The following is a 20,067-nucleotide window of genomic DNA, read 5'->3' as shown; positions in this document are numbered from 1 at the left end:
TATTAGACATTTTAAAGCTCATCGTTTGCTCCTTACACTGCGAGTATATGCAAGTCTGATTTAAAAATGAATGAGTCCATTAGAATGTGTTAATAAATATTGCATTCACACCTATTTAGTGTCCTTGGTTACCATAGGTCAGCATTGTTTGGAGAGCTAGCGTAAGACAAAGCCAGAGCTTAAGCCTTTGATTTATGAGATTAAAGGTCATACATTGGTTATTCACAGAAGTCATAATTTGAGATTAAATGAATCTGTATCAACCTCAATAAAGGATTAAAAAATTAATTTTAAACTTTAATTCAAATTCTGACATAAAATCTACTGTTTTAGCCGTTTTATCCTACTGTTTAAGTCTGTTGCATTAAAGAAAAAACAAAACAAAAAACCCAACAATTTGTGGATCACATGTTTGTCTGAAAATATGGATTATTTACTTTAATTCCTCTAATCCGGGTATGAAATTACATTTATCTAAACTCCTTTTCATGGTATTGAAACCCAGAAACCCACAAACACCTTGCATCCGCTTCATTAAATGTTTTGTGACACCCATACATTTATAATGAAATGCTGAAAGCATCTGATTGTTACATAACTGTTGGTAGTTTTAAGCCTTTGATGGAAATTCAGACGGTGCATTTGCATTAATGTTCAGGAGCATCAGCCTTTACTCGCAGCATTAAATGCACTTACATAATGCCAGAGTCTTTTTTAATTTGAGAAAAGAAAACAATCAGAGCGATCTTATTTGTGAGCTACCTCACAGAGAACACATAATGTTTCCATCTGGAACAGAAGTGCTGTTCTTCAGGCTTATGACCAGACTAGGGTATAATTAGGATCTAAATGCTGCTTTAAGTCAGAATGTGGTCTGGAGGCATTTCCAAAGGACAACCAGTCTTGTGGTTTGTGGTTTTTATCATCAAATGTAAATTGCACAGTCGAAAAGGAGTGGCACTGACTCATAGAGTTTAGAATATCCAGGAACCTCATCCGCTAAAACACTCATGTGGTGCAATATGTCAAGAGAAACATATTCCTGCTTTTTTTCCAGATAGCGGACAGGCCGTTAAAACACTAGATTTGGTGAAGTTGTAATTTTCTAGACCCCACTGTTTGGCTAAAAACCTATAGGAAAGTCCTGTAGCCCCCCTCAGGAAAAATTCTGAAAATGTTCCAAAAAACAAGGAAGTGAGTGTTAGCCTTTGGTGTAAAGAATGGCAAATGACCAAGAAAAATACATAAAACAAACATTGCTCTGCATTCCCATAATAGAGGGGCTTTAGCTGCCACCAGAGTAAATATTATCCGTGTATTATTTATCATGCATGTGATGAAGTGTGATCTGGAAAGCTAAATTTCACTTTATGGCAGAAAGTTGTGTCCCCACTGGCATGTTCCTGAAGCAATAGATCCAAAAAATGTAAAAAAGACCCTGTGTTTTCAGTCAAACCTTATGAATAACTGCAGTTTTGCTTCGGTCAGTTTTGGGCGTCTAAATTCTGAATTACATGTTAACTGTAGTAATTTCAGGTTAACCTTTTAAAGGACATCACTTAATTCCAAATAATAATTAACCCTGGAAAACCAAGAACAAATTTCCTCTGGGCTTTTTACAGTAAATTTTAAAATTTTTAAAATTGATGGTTTATTTTGGGTAGCAGCAATTAACAGCAGCCAAAAAATAAATAAATATCTAAAATAAAAAACAGAAAAAAAACCACTGCGGACAAAATTGACCCTGTGGGTTGTCCAGGGTTAAAATACGTTGGTTGGAAAAGTACTTAAATATGTACCATTTGAAAGTTACAATACTATATTTGGGTAAACTTAATCATGTGTTTTTCTTTTTGGTTGAATTTTTTATCAGGAATTTATTCATTTTAAGCAGGTAAAAAAATACAAAACAATATCTCTCTCCCTCTTGCCATCTCCCTCTCTCTCTCTCTCTCAATAATTACTCATTATTTCATTGTAAGATAAATAATTTAAGTAAAAGAGACACATATCCATATACATCCACATACATATAAATTATGTCATTGTATTGACTCTTGATCATAAATAGATATTCTTATACATATACATGTAATCCAAAACACATCTAATATACATATCACATCTTAAGTATCAAAATGGATTGCTTTATAATCCCTTAATAAAGATTATTATTTGACATACTGTTATTACTCATCACAGTTCCCGTACGTAACCTGACATGACAGAACAGAAATATTGAACAAATTATCGTTAAGGTAGAGGAGACAATGACATTGAAGAGTCAACTTCATCTTGTTCCATTACGTTAAAATTGGAGCAGCTTTGTAAAGCCTAGCTGTTCTTTTATCAGTTATCAATATGAAAAGGTTTGTGACGATTTGCTGCTTTCATTTATTGTTTTTTGTTATTTGTTTGTGTGAATATGATTTGCACTTTGTGCTTCCACATGATAACTCTGCCAGAGTTTAACCTTTCTCTGTCATAACATTTTGTTTTAGCAATATAGGTCATAATCCTGCTGCAGAAGGGGAAAAAAACGTAGAATAGGAACATCAATTCCAGGTATTGATTTTTATAATAGATTTGCCAGTGTTCCGAGTTCAAATCTGTTTGTTTGTGAAGGGCTTAGCTAACCCCGTTCAGAGGGGTAACTGGAGGGTGGTGTTTATAGTGGACTGCTCAAAACAGGTTTTCCTGTTGCTTTAGAACTGGAATTATGAAGTTGGACCCAATATTTTAATTCTGGGATTTAATTTTCTAAAAGTAGAGTGAAAAAAAAGTTGAGCCCCTAAAGGGTTTTTTAAAACCACATCGTCAAGAACTGGTGGTGTGGGACCCAATATGCAGGAGACCAGGCAAGAAATGTAAATACCCAGGCCAATCATTTTGTAAATCTATTTTCATATTTTCATGGCGTCTTTTACATATGATTATGCCTTTTTTTTTCATTTGCAAAGATAATTTGTCATTTTGTAGGACATAGTTTCTGCAGAGCGGCAAAAGCTCATTAGAATTTTGCCTCCGAGTTGTTTATTTGAGCTATCCAGTTGTACAGTTTGGATCCAGATTTCAGCTCAGACGAGGAAAATAAAGGACTTTCATGGGGGGGGGGTGGGGGGTTGTCTGTGAGTGGACGCAATCAGAATGGAGCAGAGCAGGAAGCTTGTGGCCTGCCGATTGTAGCACTTACATCACAGCTACAAGCATTTTTTTCAATTTGCTCCAGATTCACAACAATTTGAAGAAAGAAATATGATTTTAATTATATTGATGTCCCTCCATTAGAGAGAACATGTTAAAAACAAAGTTTTCATCAGAGTGGGTCTTTAAACATTTAATAAATGAACAACAAGAAACCACATGGAGAAACCAAATAGATGACAAAGCAGACAAGCCGAAGAGCTGAACACCAGACACTTAAATACCCTAGGGGTAATTAACTCAAATGAGGACAGCTGTGGATGATCATCAACCTTTACCTGGTGTGACTGACGAAGGGACGGTTCAAAACCAAGAAAGAAAACTAAAAAGAATCTAATCCTGGAGAACAACTCTCACATGGATTCACTTTAGATGCAGACTGAACAGTTTTTTGTTTGTTTGTTTTATGATTTCTCATTTGTTCACAAAGACCACTCTGGGTTATTGCATGATTAATCAAAAATAGCTTTTATTTTATCAACAAAAAAAGCTATAAAAAAAAACCTGTTGTGTCGTCTTGGTGCTAGAAATTATAATATCCCATCTAAATATTTTTAAATCCAGGGGTGAAGTCATTTTTAAATGTACCTGTTTTACATGAGCTGTTATTTGTATTTATTTTTATGTTTTAAATGTTTACATTTTTAATGTAATTGTAATTTATTGTTTCCTGCTAGCCAAAACCCCCTTGAAAAAAAGATTCTTAATCTCAGTGGGCCATTTCCTGGGTAAATAAAGGTTAAATAAAAACAACAATAAATTAAAAAAAATAGAAAAATAAATCTTGGGCTTCTTAAAAAAAAAATTTTTTTTGCTATAATATTAATGAACAAAAAATATAAATATTAGTGCGAGAAAGTCATACAAAAATCAATTTGATCCAGAGGAAAAAATAACTAGATGCCAGATAAAAACTCAAGCCTATGAGTACATGCAGTTTTCCTCACACACTGTATAGTGTTAGTGTGAGCGGCTATGCACCGGTTTGACAGAGCGGGCTAAATGCAGTTGTCTCAATATTGGTTCTATATTCTTGTAGAGCGCTGCCGTTTTAGCCGTCAAGCCGCAGTTTGCAAAGACAAATACAAACTTGTGGTTTGTCCAAGTGGAGTTTGCATTCGAGCGAGCGGTGATGCAAACACACAAATACAGTAGAGGGTTGTGTATTTTTCTAATTTTCCTTTTGGCACACACTCAACAGCGTTTGACAAAAGGAATACTGTTTTTGAATGAAACGAAGTAAATAAGAATGTCCATGTGAGCGCTCCTCGTGAGCCTCGTGTTTACTTTGGAGGCTTGGCCTCTGGCCCGTGGACGTGGAATCGTTTTCAGGAATAATCAGGAGGCACCGTTATTTGGTTAGTATTCTCTGCTTCAAAACGGTGAATGATGCTAAACTTTGTCCCTGCTGGAGGTTTGCAGTCACTAACATGTCTCTTCTTTTTGCCTAAAATATTTTTTGCGTATGTCTGAAAACCAAAACCCCTTCAATGCAATCAGTTGGTCACTAAGTTACAGTTTTCTGGCGATACTCCCATCAAAAAAAGCGTGTCAAATTTGTGTTTTTTTTTATGTTTTTGTTTTTTTTAAAGAAAGGTGTTTCCTATCCCAGGACTAACAATGAAGCATTTTTATGCATATTAAAAAAACATTCCTGTTTTAAAATGTAAATGTGCACAAAATGTACTTGTGCAAACCCTGTAAACTGTTGGGCCCTGAATTATCAAATTCAAAACAAGCCTCAGGGGTAAAGAGCTTGCTTTTGCTTTCAGAAAATTTCCATAGAATAGTTGTTGTGTCATCATGTTGCTACTGAAATGAAATCTGTTATTTACCGGTATATACAGTGAGAGAAAAGGTCAGTTTATACCTATTCTGTTGTTTTTGTCTTTGGGATAAAATGAATTTAACACCAAAATCAGCAAGCCGTACAGCTTTTGAGAAACGAAGATTTGACCATACGGTTTTAAGAAATGTAAAAATCTTTTTTTTCTTCTGTAAATGTTGTTTATGTTTACATTATTGGCAGAGCCAGTCAAGAAAATTAGTTAATGTGCTGTTGAGACACCCCAATGAAACGTGACATTTCAGAGAGTCAGAGATGGATGATTGTGATCATTTTTTTAATTCAAATGTACGTTCTGCATCTCTTCCAATGTTCTTATTTCTTTTGGTTGAGCCTGAAGGAACACCAAGCAGTTATTCAGATGAAAATGGTGTGAACGTCTCAAGAGCTGTCAGTGGAATATTCTGTATTGGCATAGCTGGTAAAGTAAACAGGTAGTATCTATCCTTGTTCACCTGTGGTCAAATGTTGTTCCATCTGTGGTTGTTTACTGTGCAGAGCCATAAATGTCTTCATTCTGTGACTCTATTCAGCTCTCAGACTGGACATCCTTATTTCAGTTCTGAAAGTAATGAAAATATTGATGGATTGAGGTATTGTGGGCACACATGCAGCAAACCCACAACTACTTGGTATTTGCAGTTTATTTTTGAGCTCACTAAATGTCACACTTGGCATCAGAGACAATGTGTAGATGTCTCTGTTGCCCAGATACCCATGCCCTCTGCAGAAATGACATACACATATATATATATATATATATATATATATATATATATATATATATATATATATATATATATATATATATATATATATATATATATATATATATATATATATATTATCACCATGAGGCCGTAGCTAAAGAAACGATAAAAGAAGGAAGTGCACAGTCGCGGCAGCCACAAAAATGCACAACAGAGAAGAATAACATCATATATAAGTCGCACTGGAGTACAAGTTGTCCTTTTTTTGAGAAATGTATTTAACAAAGCACCGCAGACCAAGAACTGAAATTTCATTTTGACAGGCAAATCATAATAATGGAATAGATAACAAGAATAAACAATACATGCTTCACTACCGTAGTGCTATACACACTGGAGATGTGGTGTGCGTTTAAGGCTGTACTGAACACAGATTGTTTAATGCACTTTTAGCATATGGTGTTTACACTGGACTGGCACCACCTGATATTAGCGTATTCACTTACCGTCGGAAGAGGCTTGGTGCCAAATGTCAACGTGGTGCAAATCTGGCAAATCTTGCTCTGGGCTTTTTCTTTTACAGCTTGATTGCAATACATGAAAGACTTGGTGTCACACATTTCCAGCCGGGGACAAACCGCAATTAGTACATTTCTCCTCCATGATCAATTTTCAAACGGTTGGCATTTCCGCCAATTAAAAGGGACACCATCCACACGTCACTACCAAACCAGAGTCTCTGTTTGGTTAAAGTTCAACTGGTTTAACTTAAAAATGCATGTTCAATGGCTTCACGTTTTATAGGTAAAGCCAAAAAATGGTCTTGCAAAGCCATGAGTGAACACGAGAGTTTAGAAGGCAGAAGCCTGAAATGGACATGTATGTGTGTTTACTGTTCATTGGAAGTGATCGCTGGAGCACGCGTTTCCGTGGTCTGAGTATAGCATCAAACATTGGTTCATGAAACATAGGGAGGAATTTAGTATATTGGCACAACATATGAACACTTATTCAGACTTGCTAACAAGTCAACTAAACTCTTTAAATCACTCCAGATCACTAAATCCGTTGAATTCTTCATTCTTTGTGTCACTTTTGAACAACTCCGCCAAGTCCAGTGTCCTTAGTGGCGCCTCTTCTTCTGCGTGGCTGTCAGTAGCAAATACCGCGAATTATACTCCAAAAAACACGGTACTAACAATCATTTTTACTGCTGATTAGTGGAGTTAACATGTTAGCATCCCATTAACTGCTCTTTTTCGTATATCTGCATCGTTCAGTTGTTTACAAAATAAATATTTTTGATGGATCTGGAGCTCATGTTAAGAATTTTGGCTGTGTGTATCTGTGGTTACATTAAGCTTTCCTGTTATTGAGTTATGGGGAAAGTTGGTCTTGACATGCTTTCTCAAGAGTAAATGAAATAACCCAGTAAAATCCTAAACAAATTTAATTTCCGAAACATTTAGAACCACAATTTGTGTCTAAAAATGATTTACGCAGCTTTTGCCAACAAAGCAGAAGTCGTTTGTGTTCAATTTCTTTTGTGTAGCTTTTATGAGTGTCAAGTTGTTAAATTGCATAGAAATATGTTGTTCTGTTTATTTTTATCCTTTGAAATACTGGTGCCACGAACGAATTTAAGTCAAAATACAAAAAATTATTTTTAAAAATTGAAACAAATGAGTCAATAAATCCTTTTTTCTACTATTTAAAACGAGTTGCCATGTCCACCTGGAAAACCACAGTTTTATGGTTAGTTCAAAGTTGTTTTAAATGTGTGTCATTGTAAAAACAAGTGGACTTTCAGATGCTCTGGTGATTTTGGCATTGAGAAACACTGCAGTCAATTAAAGCCAAAAATTGGATTGAAAACAATCCTGGGATAGAAAATTAGGCATTGGGACATGCACACTCATAGTGCAGTGATTTGCTGCCAGCGCTTTGACAAACACACTGCTGGGCTTTGTAAGTTAGGAAGACCTCTGAGAGGCAACATGAAGAACTCTGATGCTCAGCACAAGTTTTACGCTTTCATTTCCACCTTTGTTGTGAAATCAATACAGTCGCATTTGCCATTGGTTTAAAGTGATCCATGCTTTTGGAACGAGCCGGCCAATGTGACCTACCAGAACAAGGAGCAGCGCCTGAGGGCTTCATGTCAGTCCCAAACCCAAACACAGAAAATCCTTTTTCTGTAAAAAGTAATACATTAAATAAAATCACTCCTTTAGATCCCCTTTTGTTTTAATTTTAATTTTAAACCCATGCTTTGACGAGTGCGTCAATGTGGTCAAAGCATGTTATTGTCTGAACTCCAACATCGGGAACAAGCTGTCTAACATCCCAGGCCACCATGTTATTCCGACTCTTTTTCCCTGGAAGAAAATTTTGGCATTTCAGCTCATGCTTCTCTGAGGACCAGGATCTTGATTGTTCTCCCGACAGCACTCAGAAGAGCAATGCATGGAGCTGCCACAGAGCTTTCATGCAGCTTTGAAAAACCATATATGGAGATCAGCCAATGAATTCATTTCATAGTGTGAAGGAAATTGTTTTATTATTATTATCAAATGTATTTGTTTAAATGTTTGTTTAAATGTTAACTCAGATTGACCTTTTTACCTTTTCTGAAAACAGCATGCTAATGCTGATGTCAAAAAAGGGTTTTTTTATGCGTTCATTCTGACATGGGTTGTGAATTTCACTTTTGCACAGCCATCAGTGTAAACATCTCCTTCGTATTTTTCCTGTTTTAAAGGTTCATTCTGATGATGTGCTGACAAAGGAGGAGCAGATTACCCAGTTGGTCATAGCCAAACATACCTGTGAAAATAACATCGCATCAAGGAGCAAAATCCCAAGTAAGTAAGCAAGTAAGCAGCTGCTCATAGAGGGATCAGCAAAAAGACTGGATTGTGTGCCAACGTGACCTTGTTTTGAGCACTCTACCGACTTTTAAGTAGTTCCCCCAATCCAATTTCAGAAGAGTGAAACATCCCTTAACCATGTTAAGTCAGAGTTAAGATGCTTCTAAGCACAGTTTGTCTAGCCACCCCTGTGTTGAGTACTTCCTCCAAAACTTTGGCAATGAGCGCCTGTGCCTTCCACATCCTCACTGAGTCCTTGTAAAATGCAAGTTTTTTGTCATAAATTATAGGTTTTTGTACCTCCAAAATTTAACTTTAGCCGTCCATAGTGAAAATGAACGCTGGTGTTTTTGGCAGTGTTAACATGCGTTATCACGTGGGTACCTCACCTTACATTTAAAATAAAATTGTATACATTTTTTATTTTAAGGGGACAATGGAAGTTTTTATTTTGAAACCTGCACCTATTTCCAGTTTTTCTGGATTTTTGCTGTGAAATTGATGCATCAAAGGACTGAAAATGCGTTGCAGAAGAACAGACATCAGACGTGACAGAGGCGATGTAAACCTTTAGACCGATTAATAAACGTTCTATTTTTATTTTTTATTTTTGGTGCCAATGCAACTCAACGGGGGCGCACCTGCCCTCACAACTGCCCTCATGGGCTGGTAAAAGGCACTCCATCAAAAAAATTGCACTGTAATTTCGTTGTACATGTACAATGACAAATAAAGATATTTCTATTTCTATTTATATTTCTATCAAAAACCGTTACAGGCCCTTGTAATTTGGTGCACCCTGTTATGGGAAAATACTTCAATACACTTACCACACACACACACACAACAATGGTACGTTCCCTTTTCACGATGTCCCTTGAGGTGGCCGTACGAGACTCAAGGGAACTGCCAGACACACTTGAGATACGTCTGCTCCTCTCTAAGACCCTCCACGTACAACCCAAAAACCAGCAGCACCCATGCGAGTGTATGTGACCTAAGCTGCTTTCACACCGAATGGATTTGCGCAGTAGAGGCTTCCAGGTCCTATGGTGCGATTTGAGCAACAGATTTGAGCATCACGGCACACCAGAATCTGAACTTTGGCGAGGGCAACGTGTCGCGTCAACCAATCAGAGACTCAGCTTTTGGCATGTGACGTGTTCAGTGACACAATCAGTGAGAGGAGTCCAAATCCATCAAGGGAGAGAATCTGATCATTCTTGTCCTGAACTTTATGATTTTTATTTTATTTCCTTCCAATTAATAAGCATGATCTCTCAACGCCATCAGTTTCTTCCATGTATCGTAAATGAGATGTACACAGACACCGCTCCTTGTAGCGATCAGACTAAAAACCTTTGGCAGTAGCTCCTCCCACACACATCTGGGGCGAAACTTATGAGGGTGTTTTTGGATGTCGAGGATGTCGAGCAGCGAATTTGCTGCGCACCAATGCAAATATGACACGCAAATCATGGTTGGGTGTGAACACAACATTAGTAGTTCACACGGTTCAGCATCAGTAGTCTGAAACATCCCATGATCCACGTCAAGTTATACTCGCCAAACCCACTCAGGGTTAAGATGCTTTCCAAGCTCAGGATCCCCAACACATCAGTAAATTATAATCACTAAATAAATGTCTTTGTTGACCTTAAAAAGACATTTGTTTATTGCTTGCACATAAAAAAAGTCCTCACACAGTTCTCAGCTGAAGCTGCTCCTTTTTTTTAATCTTCTGTGCCTTGACTGTAAACTGTTAAAAGGACAACAGCATAAATACAGTCGCATAATTGAAGGGAAGCTGCTTTGTTTTGCAACTTCCTGGTAAACAGAAACAATGGAATGAAAGAGTCGTTTTGCGGCAAAGTCCCCTTTTTTTTGTTGCCATTATTGGGTTACTAGACAGACTGTAGAGGACTATGTGAAAAATGAGCTTTTTACCGCATAACAATCATTTAATTTTTCAAAACAGGCTTTGCTGCTGAGGAAACCCTGTAATCCTCAATTAAATTAGTAGAATTGGCAGAGCAGATCTCATTGGGGGTGCAATAAATGCCCCCCAGGATTATGCCACACATGTGTATTTGAAATTTTTTGCATACAGACTCAGAATGCCATCCAACAAGAGAGATGTTTTCTAAAGAAGGAGGGAGAAAGATCAGTGTTCCCAGAGGGGTTGACTAAGTTCTCTGCAGATGGAAACTCAATAACAAACAGCAGCACATACTCAGACTGAAACACCACAAAACAACAACAAAAAAAACAGTATTACACTTAAAAACCGCTTTGTTTCTTTAAGAAAATGTGTTAGCTCAATTGAATAGCATCTCTCCTTTCGTTTTATTTAAGTATTAGGAAATAATAGAAGATGTGTTTTTTGCAGTCAGCACCTCATTTTGTCAATCATTTTTATAAATGTTGCTGATTTGACGGAATCGGCTTCACCATGATGGATACATTTAAAAATAGTTTTTTGTTTTTTTTTGTTTTCTGCCCCTCCATGTGGCTTTTCTGGGGCTGAGATTGAAGGGAAAGCTGATTCTCTGGTGTATTTCTGTATTTTTGGGACTACAAAGGGCTCTCAATTTTCCAGTTGGCCCCAGATTTCGCCGTATTTGTGGTTATTCCAGTTTTCCCGGATGATTGTGAAGGAAGGGGTTTTGGATTCCACAGCCAAACCCGTTGTGATTTCTTCTCTGCAGGCCCACTGTAATGTGGTTGCCTTGGATTCTTGGACCCTCAAAACCCATGCCATTCGTAAATTAAGCCTATAATTAAAGCAATTGTTAACTATTCCCTGCTGTCACATTCCTTGTGTGGTATTTTCCAACTTTTTATATGTTTTTTCTTTTTTTTAAAAGTTCATAAATTTTCAATTAAAGTAAGAAAAAAAGAGAAATTTCCTACCAGTGAGAATTCAAAGAGCTGAACTGCATCCATTGGTTGCTTATGTACCAACTCTGCGCGTTTCTCAACGTGTGCTTAACGAGATGCCCAAAGGTGCTAACGCACAGCAGAGCAATAAGTCCAACATGAGCAGCCCTCTCATATTAGAGAGTGCTGCTCATTCGACCAGCATCACCCGAGTACCTCGTCTCTGCTCCTGCTCCTACACCTGGCTGTGGTTCCTGTCTCCGGCTCGACTCGCGCCTTTGACTGTCCCCACAACCACGGCTGGATGAAGCTCGTCTGCTGGACTTTTATATTTGTAGTTGTAGATTTAGATAAGTTAATTCTTCTCTAAGAGTTCTGGTAAATCGCCTGTCCGTCCTGGGGGAGGATCCCTCCTTCATGTGGGCACCCCTGAGGTTTCTTCGTTTTTTCCGGAATCCGTTTTTTTTGGGAGTTTTTCCTTACCGCGAAGGGGGGTCTAAGGGCAGGGATGCCAGTATAGCTTAGTCAGTTTGTTAGTTCATTTTAGTATTTTTCTATTGAACTCTTTGTATTCGTGATCCTTTTGATTTCATGTTTTACTTCGAAGCCCATCGAGACAACTGTTGTTGTGATTTTGGGCTATACAAATAAAATTGAATTGAATTGAATTGAATTAATCCATTCTGGCACATCGAAGTGACTGAAACTTTGCATGTCACCTTACAACATGCACTGCTAAAAGCCTACAAGCCCTGCTTGTTTTTTATCCACAAGATCAGCCCCTGTTCAACTTTTTAAACCCCCGCTCCAATCATATTTTGATCTATTTCCACAGTGTTTCCAGTGGTCTTTTAAAAAAAATAAAAGTGTGTTATTTTTTCTAGGACATAGTTTCTGCAGAGTGGCAGGGGTTCATTAGAAATTCACCTCTGAGTTGTGGGCGGGACTGTTGGTGCTTAGTAGCCCCGCCCACCCTTCCTTCCCTGTTGCTATTCACATGCTCTCCCTCTAGCTTACAGCCGCACACGCCCTGTTATACCCATGTCTAAGGACTTAAAGAAGTAACATAAAGGTAGAAAAAAAAGTAATTAAATGCCCCAATGACCCAAAAACTCCCCCAAACAAGCCCAGGCTGCAAATAAGCTGGGATTTTTTTTTTTTTTTTACAGAAAAATGAGAACTATACAAAAAACAACCAAAATACAGGTACCAAAGTCAGCTGTTTGATAAAGATAGCAAACAGCTGGAGGTCCTGGTCCAATCAGCTGCCTGGACAATTTAGGCATCAATCTGCCAGTGGAGAAGAAAGAAAAAGACGGAGAACTGCCCAGTCCAGCAGAAAGAAAAAGAAACAGACTGAAAAATACTTGAAAAGTACACAAAAATAACAAAATTACAACCTCAGCCTTTACACATTTAACCTAGTTAAAGTCCATTAACTAAATAAATAAATACACGTCACATTACCTTAAATCAGGGATGTCCAAGGTCCTCAAGATGTAGCACCATGCCTGTTTTCCTGCTCTTCCTGCACTTCTTTCTGCTGTTTACCTGGATCAGAATAAAAATAAGAAGACACCTGAGTCAGGTGATCAGCAGAAAGCCGAGAGAAGTGGAAAACAGGCAGGATAATGGAGCTCGGGATTGGGCCTTAAATCGTCCTAAATCAATCAAAACTTTTGCTCTGATCCATTTGTTAATCATAAATAAAAACATATTTCTCATCATTGAATTTTGCTCTTGCTCATTTAGCAAAGAATCCCACAAGTGTACTTTATATTACTGCTGCATGTTAGTGTGTGAATGATGTTTGAGTGGATGTGAGGCATGCAGCTGTAAACGGTTTACAGCAACCAATGCTCTCCTTCTGCAACTGGACCATGTGAACGAGGTTCAACACCTTCTCACTGATATCTTCGGATATGAGCTCCAAATAGACCAGGTTCAATGCAGACAGTGGAGGAAAATACAGCATGGACCAAATTTATCAATTATTTACAGCCCAATGTACAACTCTTTTGTTGAACCCTACGGCCTTTGCCCTCTTTTCTTGTCGTTCTGCCATCTCCTCTTAGCTTAAGATGTGAGCAGAGGAGGCAAAGTTAAGGAAATTACAAGACAAAATAACAAGAGACGGGCAGCAACAGGAATAAGACATAATCTCTGGAGTTCTTATTGGAAAATACCATTAATATTTATGATGCTCTGCAAAACTTTTCTGTCCCTGGTGGTTTTACATTGGGCCTTTGAATAATTGTTGTAAGATCAGCATATGATAAGACATCTCATATGTTCAGCTCAGAATAGTGAATGATGTGTCACAGTTGTCGCTTGGGGTTCTCTCGTTGGTCACTTTTGTTTTCGCTTCTCTTTTTTTCCACCTTCTTGTGATTTCTGAGTCCCAGACAGACGACACAAAGTAGATCACAGGCAAACAGCCTTCTGACAGCCTGCTTAAAAAAAAACATGACTTTACTGAATTTCTAGGTCCATGCATGAAGGTAGACACAAACACTCCCTCCTTTCGCAGTCCCTGCTGAGTTAAATCAAAGCTTAGTAAACAAATCCCAACATTTGACAGACGTGTTTGTAAAAGCTATATTTTTACATTTCAAACGTCCCAAAAAGAACCAAATCGTCTAGATGAAATCTGTTTGGTGACAAAAATTGACAAGGATAACACATGACCAATTATTATTAAGGTTTCCAAAAACAAACACGTTTTTTCTTGCTCAGCCTATTTCCTATTTCTCGTAGTCTTTCTCCATCAGTTAGGGGGTGGAAGGTGTGAAAGAGGGGGGTTTGCAAATGATTAGCAACTCAGCACTTGTAAATCAGAAAATTAAAGCTCCAAAGTAATAAAAAATTAAACATTTAGGCAAGAACTAAGTTCCAGCTGTGTTTTCCATTATCTTTCTAACCTCTCTTAGCCAAATGAATAAGATCTGCATTAAAGCAGAAACACTTTCAACATTTATGGTTTACAGTTTGTAGTTTCAATAGTGAAAGCAGCAGCCATATCAGACAGGTTAAAAAAAATAACTCCAATCTTCCTTTTATAATAAGGTAATTCCTGCGTTGTCCTCATCCATGAAGAATGACAATTAACTGCTCATCTGAACTGATGAAAATAATTAAAACATTTTACATTTTCATACAAGATTGTCCCCACTAATGTAAAATTAAAAAAAGGTTAGATTCAGCACTTGTGCAGGGCACCATATTTGAATTTTTATTGGACTTTTTCTTTTTTTCCTGCCTCTACATCACATAAAGATCTGGACTTTTCTGTGCCCCAGGCAAGCATTATCAGAGTCTGCATTGCATGCAAAGAGACATTCTCATCAAGCCTCTAAGGTCATTTAAAAGCTTTAAAATATTGTTAGAAAAACAAGAACCATATACTAGCACAAAAGAGAACAAATGTTGCCCCTTCATAGAAAATTAATTATCTGAAAAGCTGAGTTAGGGTTTCTCAAAATAGAAAACTACAAACTAGTTCACTAAGTTCAATGGTGTTTATTTTTGTGCAACTTTTCAATTCTTGATTTTCTTTTTGCAAGAAATAAATGTAAAAAGCTAAAACAAAACTTGCCCACTTTACACTCTTTTATTCTCCTCTTCTACGTGGAAAATTAGAGATCACAAATTAGAGCTCACCCTAAAGAATTCGTACCCAAACTTTAGCCCAACAACAAAACACAAAAAAAAAATACGCTAAAACAAAAGATTTATTTTAATTAATGATATAAGCAACAATGACTGATGGAGGTGAAGCAAAAAAGCTTCTGGGTGAACCTTAAGGCCTGTTCACACCGGGACGAATTTCGCCCCCGATTTTCGCCGACGTTTAACGCCTCGTGACTAAACAAAGGGCACCAATGAGAGTGTGCACACCGACGCGAAAAAACGCCACGCGTCAAAGCGTCAAAAAAAAAACGCCTCGGGTTCGTTTTTTTTTTTTTTTTGACGCGTCACGTCGAAATCTATTCGACCAATGAGAATGGCGCTTTTGCACACGTGTCTGGAGCTTCTAAAGTTACAGTAAAACACAACTTGGGGGCGCTCAAACATAAAACTGCCTTGCTGAGCACACATACCAGCGAAGAAGATAGACGCCAAGTTGCATCTACACAGCCACGAAGAAATAATGACAGACATTCTAAAATATCCCCGAACCAAGCACCAGTTGGAGCTACTGGTGCTTGAAATATTAATGTTTTCTTTGTATGATTCTGACAAGTGCGTAAATACTTGCTCTCTTCTTCTGAGTGAAAAGCGACTTTAAGAAGCGTAAAGTTGCGCAGCGCCACCTTGTGTACAGGAGGATTTCTGTTTTACATTAAGCGCCATCTAATGTCAGGGAATGAAATTGCATGTTCGCTCGGCTCATCGTCAGCGAAAATCGCCTGGGTGTGAACACAAAAAACGTGGCGAAAAACGCTGGCGAACAACGCCTGGCGAATATTCGTCCCGGTGTGTACGGGCCTTAAGGCTAAAACAAACGTCCCCAAACCCGAAAAACAAACCTGAAAATGAGCATAAAGGTGAAAATAATGATAAAGATTTAACTCCATGTACTAACATGAGTAGAAGAAAAACAGTAGGAAAGAAAATGACAGTTCACCAGCTGCTGAAGATGATATTAAAATAAATCAAAAAGAACTGAACAGAGCTACAGCACAAAACACAACACTGTACCACACAACAGCACAGAAGGCATTTCAAAGTGGATTGGCGAGCTGAGCTGAAGGCAACTTGTAGCTGTTCTCCCTCCTCAGAGAGTGTCACATGGGGTCACATGGAGATTTATGGCTCCCTCAATCACCAGGCACCCGCATTTGGCACACCAATAACTCGTTTCCACAGAGTGGTACGGTACGGTCAGGTTCTGACGAGTCCGGTATTTTGAGCATTTCGATTATAAAATGGATCCATTAAGCCGGGCCGAATCGTACCATTTTTGGGGCCCCGTTGGTCGCAGGTCCATAGGAGCTACTGTTGAAACCAGTTGATTGGCTGAAGGTCATTACGACAAAATAAAGCGCCGAGAAAGCGGCTGTATTCCTCTTTGCAGCCCGCAACCTTCTCTCAAACAGCATTAAATGCCTTGTGCATACAAAGTACCAAATGCCAAGCGGGAAAAAATGAGCACCATTGTTGTTGTTGATAGCTTCACCCCGCATACGGCGTGACGGTCCAACTTTAAGGGGAAAACGCTCACTTGAATTGCCTGCACCATTCTAAACAGGACCAGACCGGACCGCTCAGTGAAGACGAGGCTCACTCTATAATTGATGAACACACAAAGTCACAAAGAAAAATGCAAGATCCCACTCTGTCGGAGAAATAAGGCACACACACAAATCGAATACTGCCACAGCTGTAACACAAAAGAAAGAGTCCAATCAAAATATCTCAAGACTTTGAAAAGAATATTTTCTTTACTAATCATCTCTCTTGGAAAAAAAAAACTTAGTTGACTGATTTGGACATGATAGTGAGGACTTCGCCGTTACATAAACTCATTATTTTTATTGGTAACACCCATAAGCAGGTAATATTATGCAATGTTGTGGTTCTCTTGCCTCCAGAATTCTTTTTTTCTTCATATGGATTTTTATTTTTTATCACCGCAGCTAGACAGAAAACACAAAAATAAAGGACATTAAGCAGAGTAGCGAGCTTCCTCCACATGAATCCTTATTATCCCCTTAACAAAACATGCAACATTAACTCCCATGATGCATCTCACCCACTGCTTACCTTACAGTACTGTAGTTATTATATATTTTTTACTATGAATTGTAGTGGTGAGCTTTTCACTCTAGCAGAGCAGTACAATATACTCCATGTTTTGTTTTGTTTACCTCAACAACTCTACATCGTAATCACCTTAAAACTAAGCGCCAAGGTCTTCAATAAATGATTCAACTTATTGATGAATATTAGTACTGACTGGACCAGAATTAGTCTTGTTTACAGCGAAGGATGCTCTGTAGCCACAGACCCTTACGGAATAGCTGCAGTTTTTAAGCCCTTTAAGGTTCTGTTCTGAGGCTCATGGGTGGATCAGAATGTGGCAGATGACCTGCTGAGGTCACGCACTGCAGCCGTACTCCGTGATGCCTCTCTTGGTGTGCATGGTGGCTGTTTCCTTACCTCTTTTGGAAGGTTACACGTGTCTATTCAATCTTGTTACAGCTGAAGAAATCAGAGTAAACATATTACCTTTTTTTTTTTTTTTTTTTTTTTTTTTTTTAACTTGTCCTGTCCAACAGCTAGGCAAACAGATGAGAGCTGAGGGCCTCTTGTGTTGGACATATTTTATTTTAACAAGAGGGGTTATTCATCTTCAGACAAACCAAAGGTATGTCTGAATAAACCCCTTTTGTAATTGAGGCCAAACTTTATTAATTTCAATCATGTTTGAAAATCTTTGGTGTTGGACCGGACGGAAAAGGAAAGAGGGGAAGAAGAGAGAGAGACGTTAGAGAGAGGGGGGGTAGGAGGGTGATAATAGGAGGGGAAGGGGGATAAGACCATGAAGCAGCATAAAGCAACAAGTTTACTGGTTGTTAATCATTATGGTACGGTTCAAATGTAGTACAAAAAGGGCGGGGCCTGTTCACACACACTCAAATATTATCAACACACCTGCTAGCCGCAAAAATGTCCACATGTCAACATGCACACAAAACAGATAGTGTTCACGAACGCATACCTATGCCTTTAAACCAACTAGTGTGAAATCTTTCATTCATTCAATCATGCAAACTATTAGTGCAAAGGTGAGCTAACACCTGTGCTCAGGTGAGTGTTTATGTTCTTCTAAAATGGATGGTGGAATGTGAAAAGAAGGAGGAGGAGCGCCCAGCCACCCCCACACCCATACCCCCGCCGCAGCAGCAGCGGCAGCCGGAATTCCCCCAACGCCACACGGGAACAGGCAGGGAACAACCGCCCCCCGGGCGACCAAGACCGCCACCCAGGCCAGGGCCAGCATATTACCTTAATAAAGACAGAAATGTCTCTGCGACTTGGTTGCATTACATGCTTGGGTGAAGATAGGCCAACTGTGGTCTTTTTTGTGGCAGATTTAAATTATTGAAATATATTTTAGCTAATGAGTATTTGAGAGTCACATCTGGCTGTTTGTAATTTCGCTTTGCAGAACAAAAATCACATTTCCGACGGTAAAAATGCACGCTATTTAGATTGCAAAATAAAGTTAAGGGGAAAGATTTCGGTGAGCAGTTAGACATGTGAACATAAACTGACTTTCAAGTCTGAATGCAGCAAAAATAAATACTGTCATGTAATAGCTGTTGGGCAGATGATTTAAAAACTCTATCAAATCAATTTTTCCACAGAGAAAATGAACACATGATTGACTGTTCCAGAAGAATTACATGAGTGGAAATATCTTTTTATCGAGGCCAAACTGCTCTTAGATTTGAAATTACAAGCACAAATCACAAGCGCACACTGAGAATTTTTACATTTTCTGGTCCCTTTCCAGCTCAGAATAAAGTTAACACTCATACATTTTGAAACTTATACTCCTGGGGTGTTGGCATCTGCTGCCAAAGATGCAGCCAAGTGTCAGCGCAGTGTGGACATTAGCTGGGGGTGTGGAGCCAACTCGTCTTTGGTAAACTGGAACAGCTGTGTGATGTTCACAGGTGAAAGTTTGGAAAACTATCAGGTGAAAAAGAGGCAGCTCCTGGCTATAATCATTAACTCACCACAGTAAATATGAACCAATCCAGAGAATTGCTTACTTTTGGATTTCTCAGTGAGTTTAATCCCTAAAAACCTTTTACTACACAAAATAAATCCACTTTTTTGGGACAAAACTTCTGGAATTAAAGCAGACAGCCTAAATTCTGCCACTTTCAGCATCTGGAGCGGCGGTACTGGTCCATGGGATAGCTGGTACCGGGCTGCAGAGTAATAAAAAACACGGCCAACAGTTTTCCGGTTTTGTTCCCAATCGGATTCTGAAGAAAGTTTTATTATGAAAAACTACTGGATTCTCCACCACATCTGACTCATTCTTCACACAAGTTGTTCGGTCATATTTCCAAAATCCATCTTGATGACGACCCGTGAGGGGCCACAAAGTCTTACTTTACCCTCTAGAAAAAAAGAGACACTTATTTCTATTTATGTTGTTGCATTTATAATAAATATAAAAAAACAGTTGTTTTTGGGTATAAATAAAACATAAACATAAAGAAATTACAGCCATTTTAAAATATGATATAGTTGATAGCTTTTGACAGGTTCACATGACTTCCTTTCAAAATAAAAGACATTCTGTACCATTTCAGATCATCTCAGTGCAGCAGACTTTGTAGTAAGTAGTGTGATGTCAACAGTGATAAAAAATATATATACTTTATTAGTTATTTTGTGGTTTTAGCATGACTTTGGTAAACTATGAAGCCGCACTGCTTAATGGATTGTTGGTGCATTATGGGTACTGTGTGCTGATTTACTATACTGATATATCCTAAAGCAGGGAGGCTGATTGCATCGATCATGTTGGTAG

General features: G+C 38.3%; 1 protein-coding gene across 1 annotated transcript in view; it reads left to right on the top strand.

Moving 5' to 3' along the window:
- The window catches only part of pth1r (parathyroid hormone 1 receptor), a 70,914-nt gene that overhangs the window by 24,970 nt on the left and 25,877 nt on the right, over nucleotides 1-20,067 (top strand). Inside the window, exon 2 of the mRNA XM_023965192.2 lies at nucleotides 8,522-8,624. Within this exon, the coding sequence (XP_023820960.1) occupies nucleotides 8,522-8,624 (103 nt within the window). The remainder of the gene's footprint in view (nucleotides 1-8,521; nucleotides 8,625-20,067) is intronic.

The sequence above is a fragment of the Oryzias latipes genome, chromosome 17 (assembly GCF_053564925.1).
Source record: "Oryzias latipes strain Hd-rR chromosome 17, Olatipes_Hd-rR_3.1".
In the NCBI taxonomy this organism is placed as follows: domain Eukaryota; kingdom Metazoa; phylum Chordata; class Actinopteri; order Beloniformes; family Adrianichthyidae; genus Oryzias; species Oryzias latipes.
The sequence above is the reverse complement of the archived record's forward strand: the minus strand, read 5'-3'. Positions and strand labels throughout refer to the sequence as shown.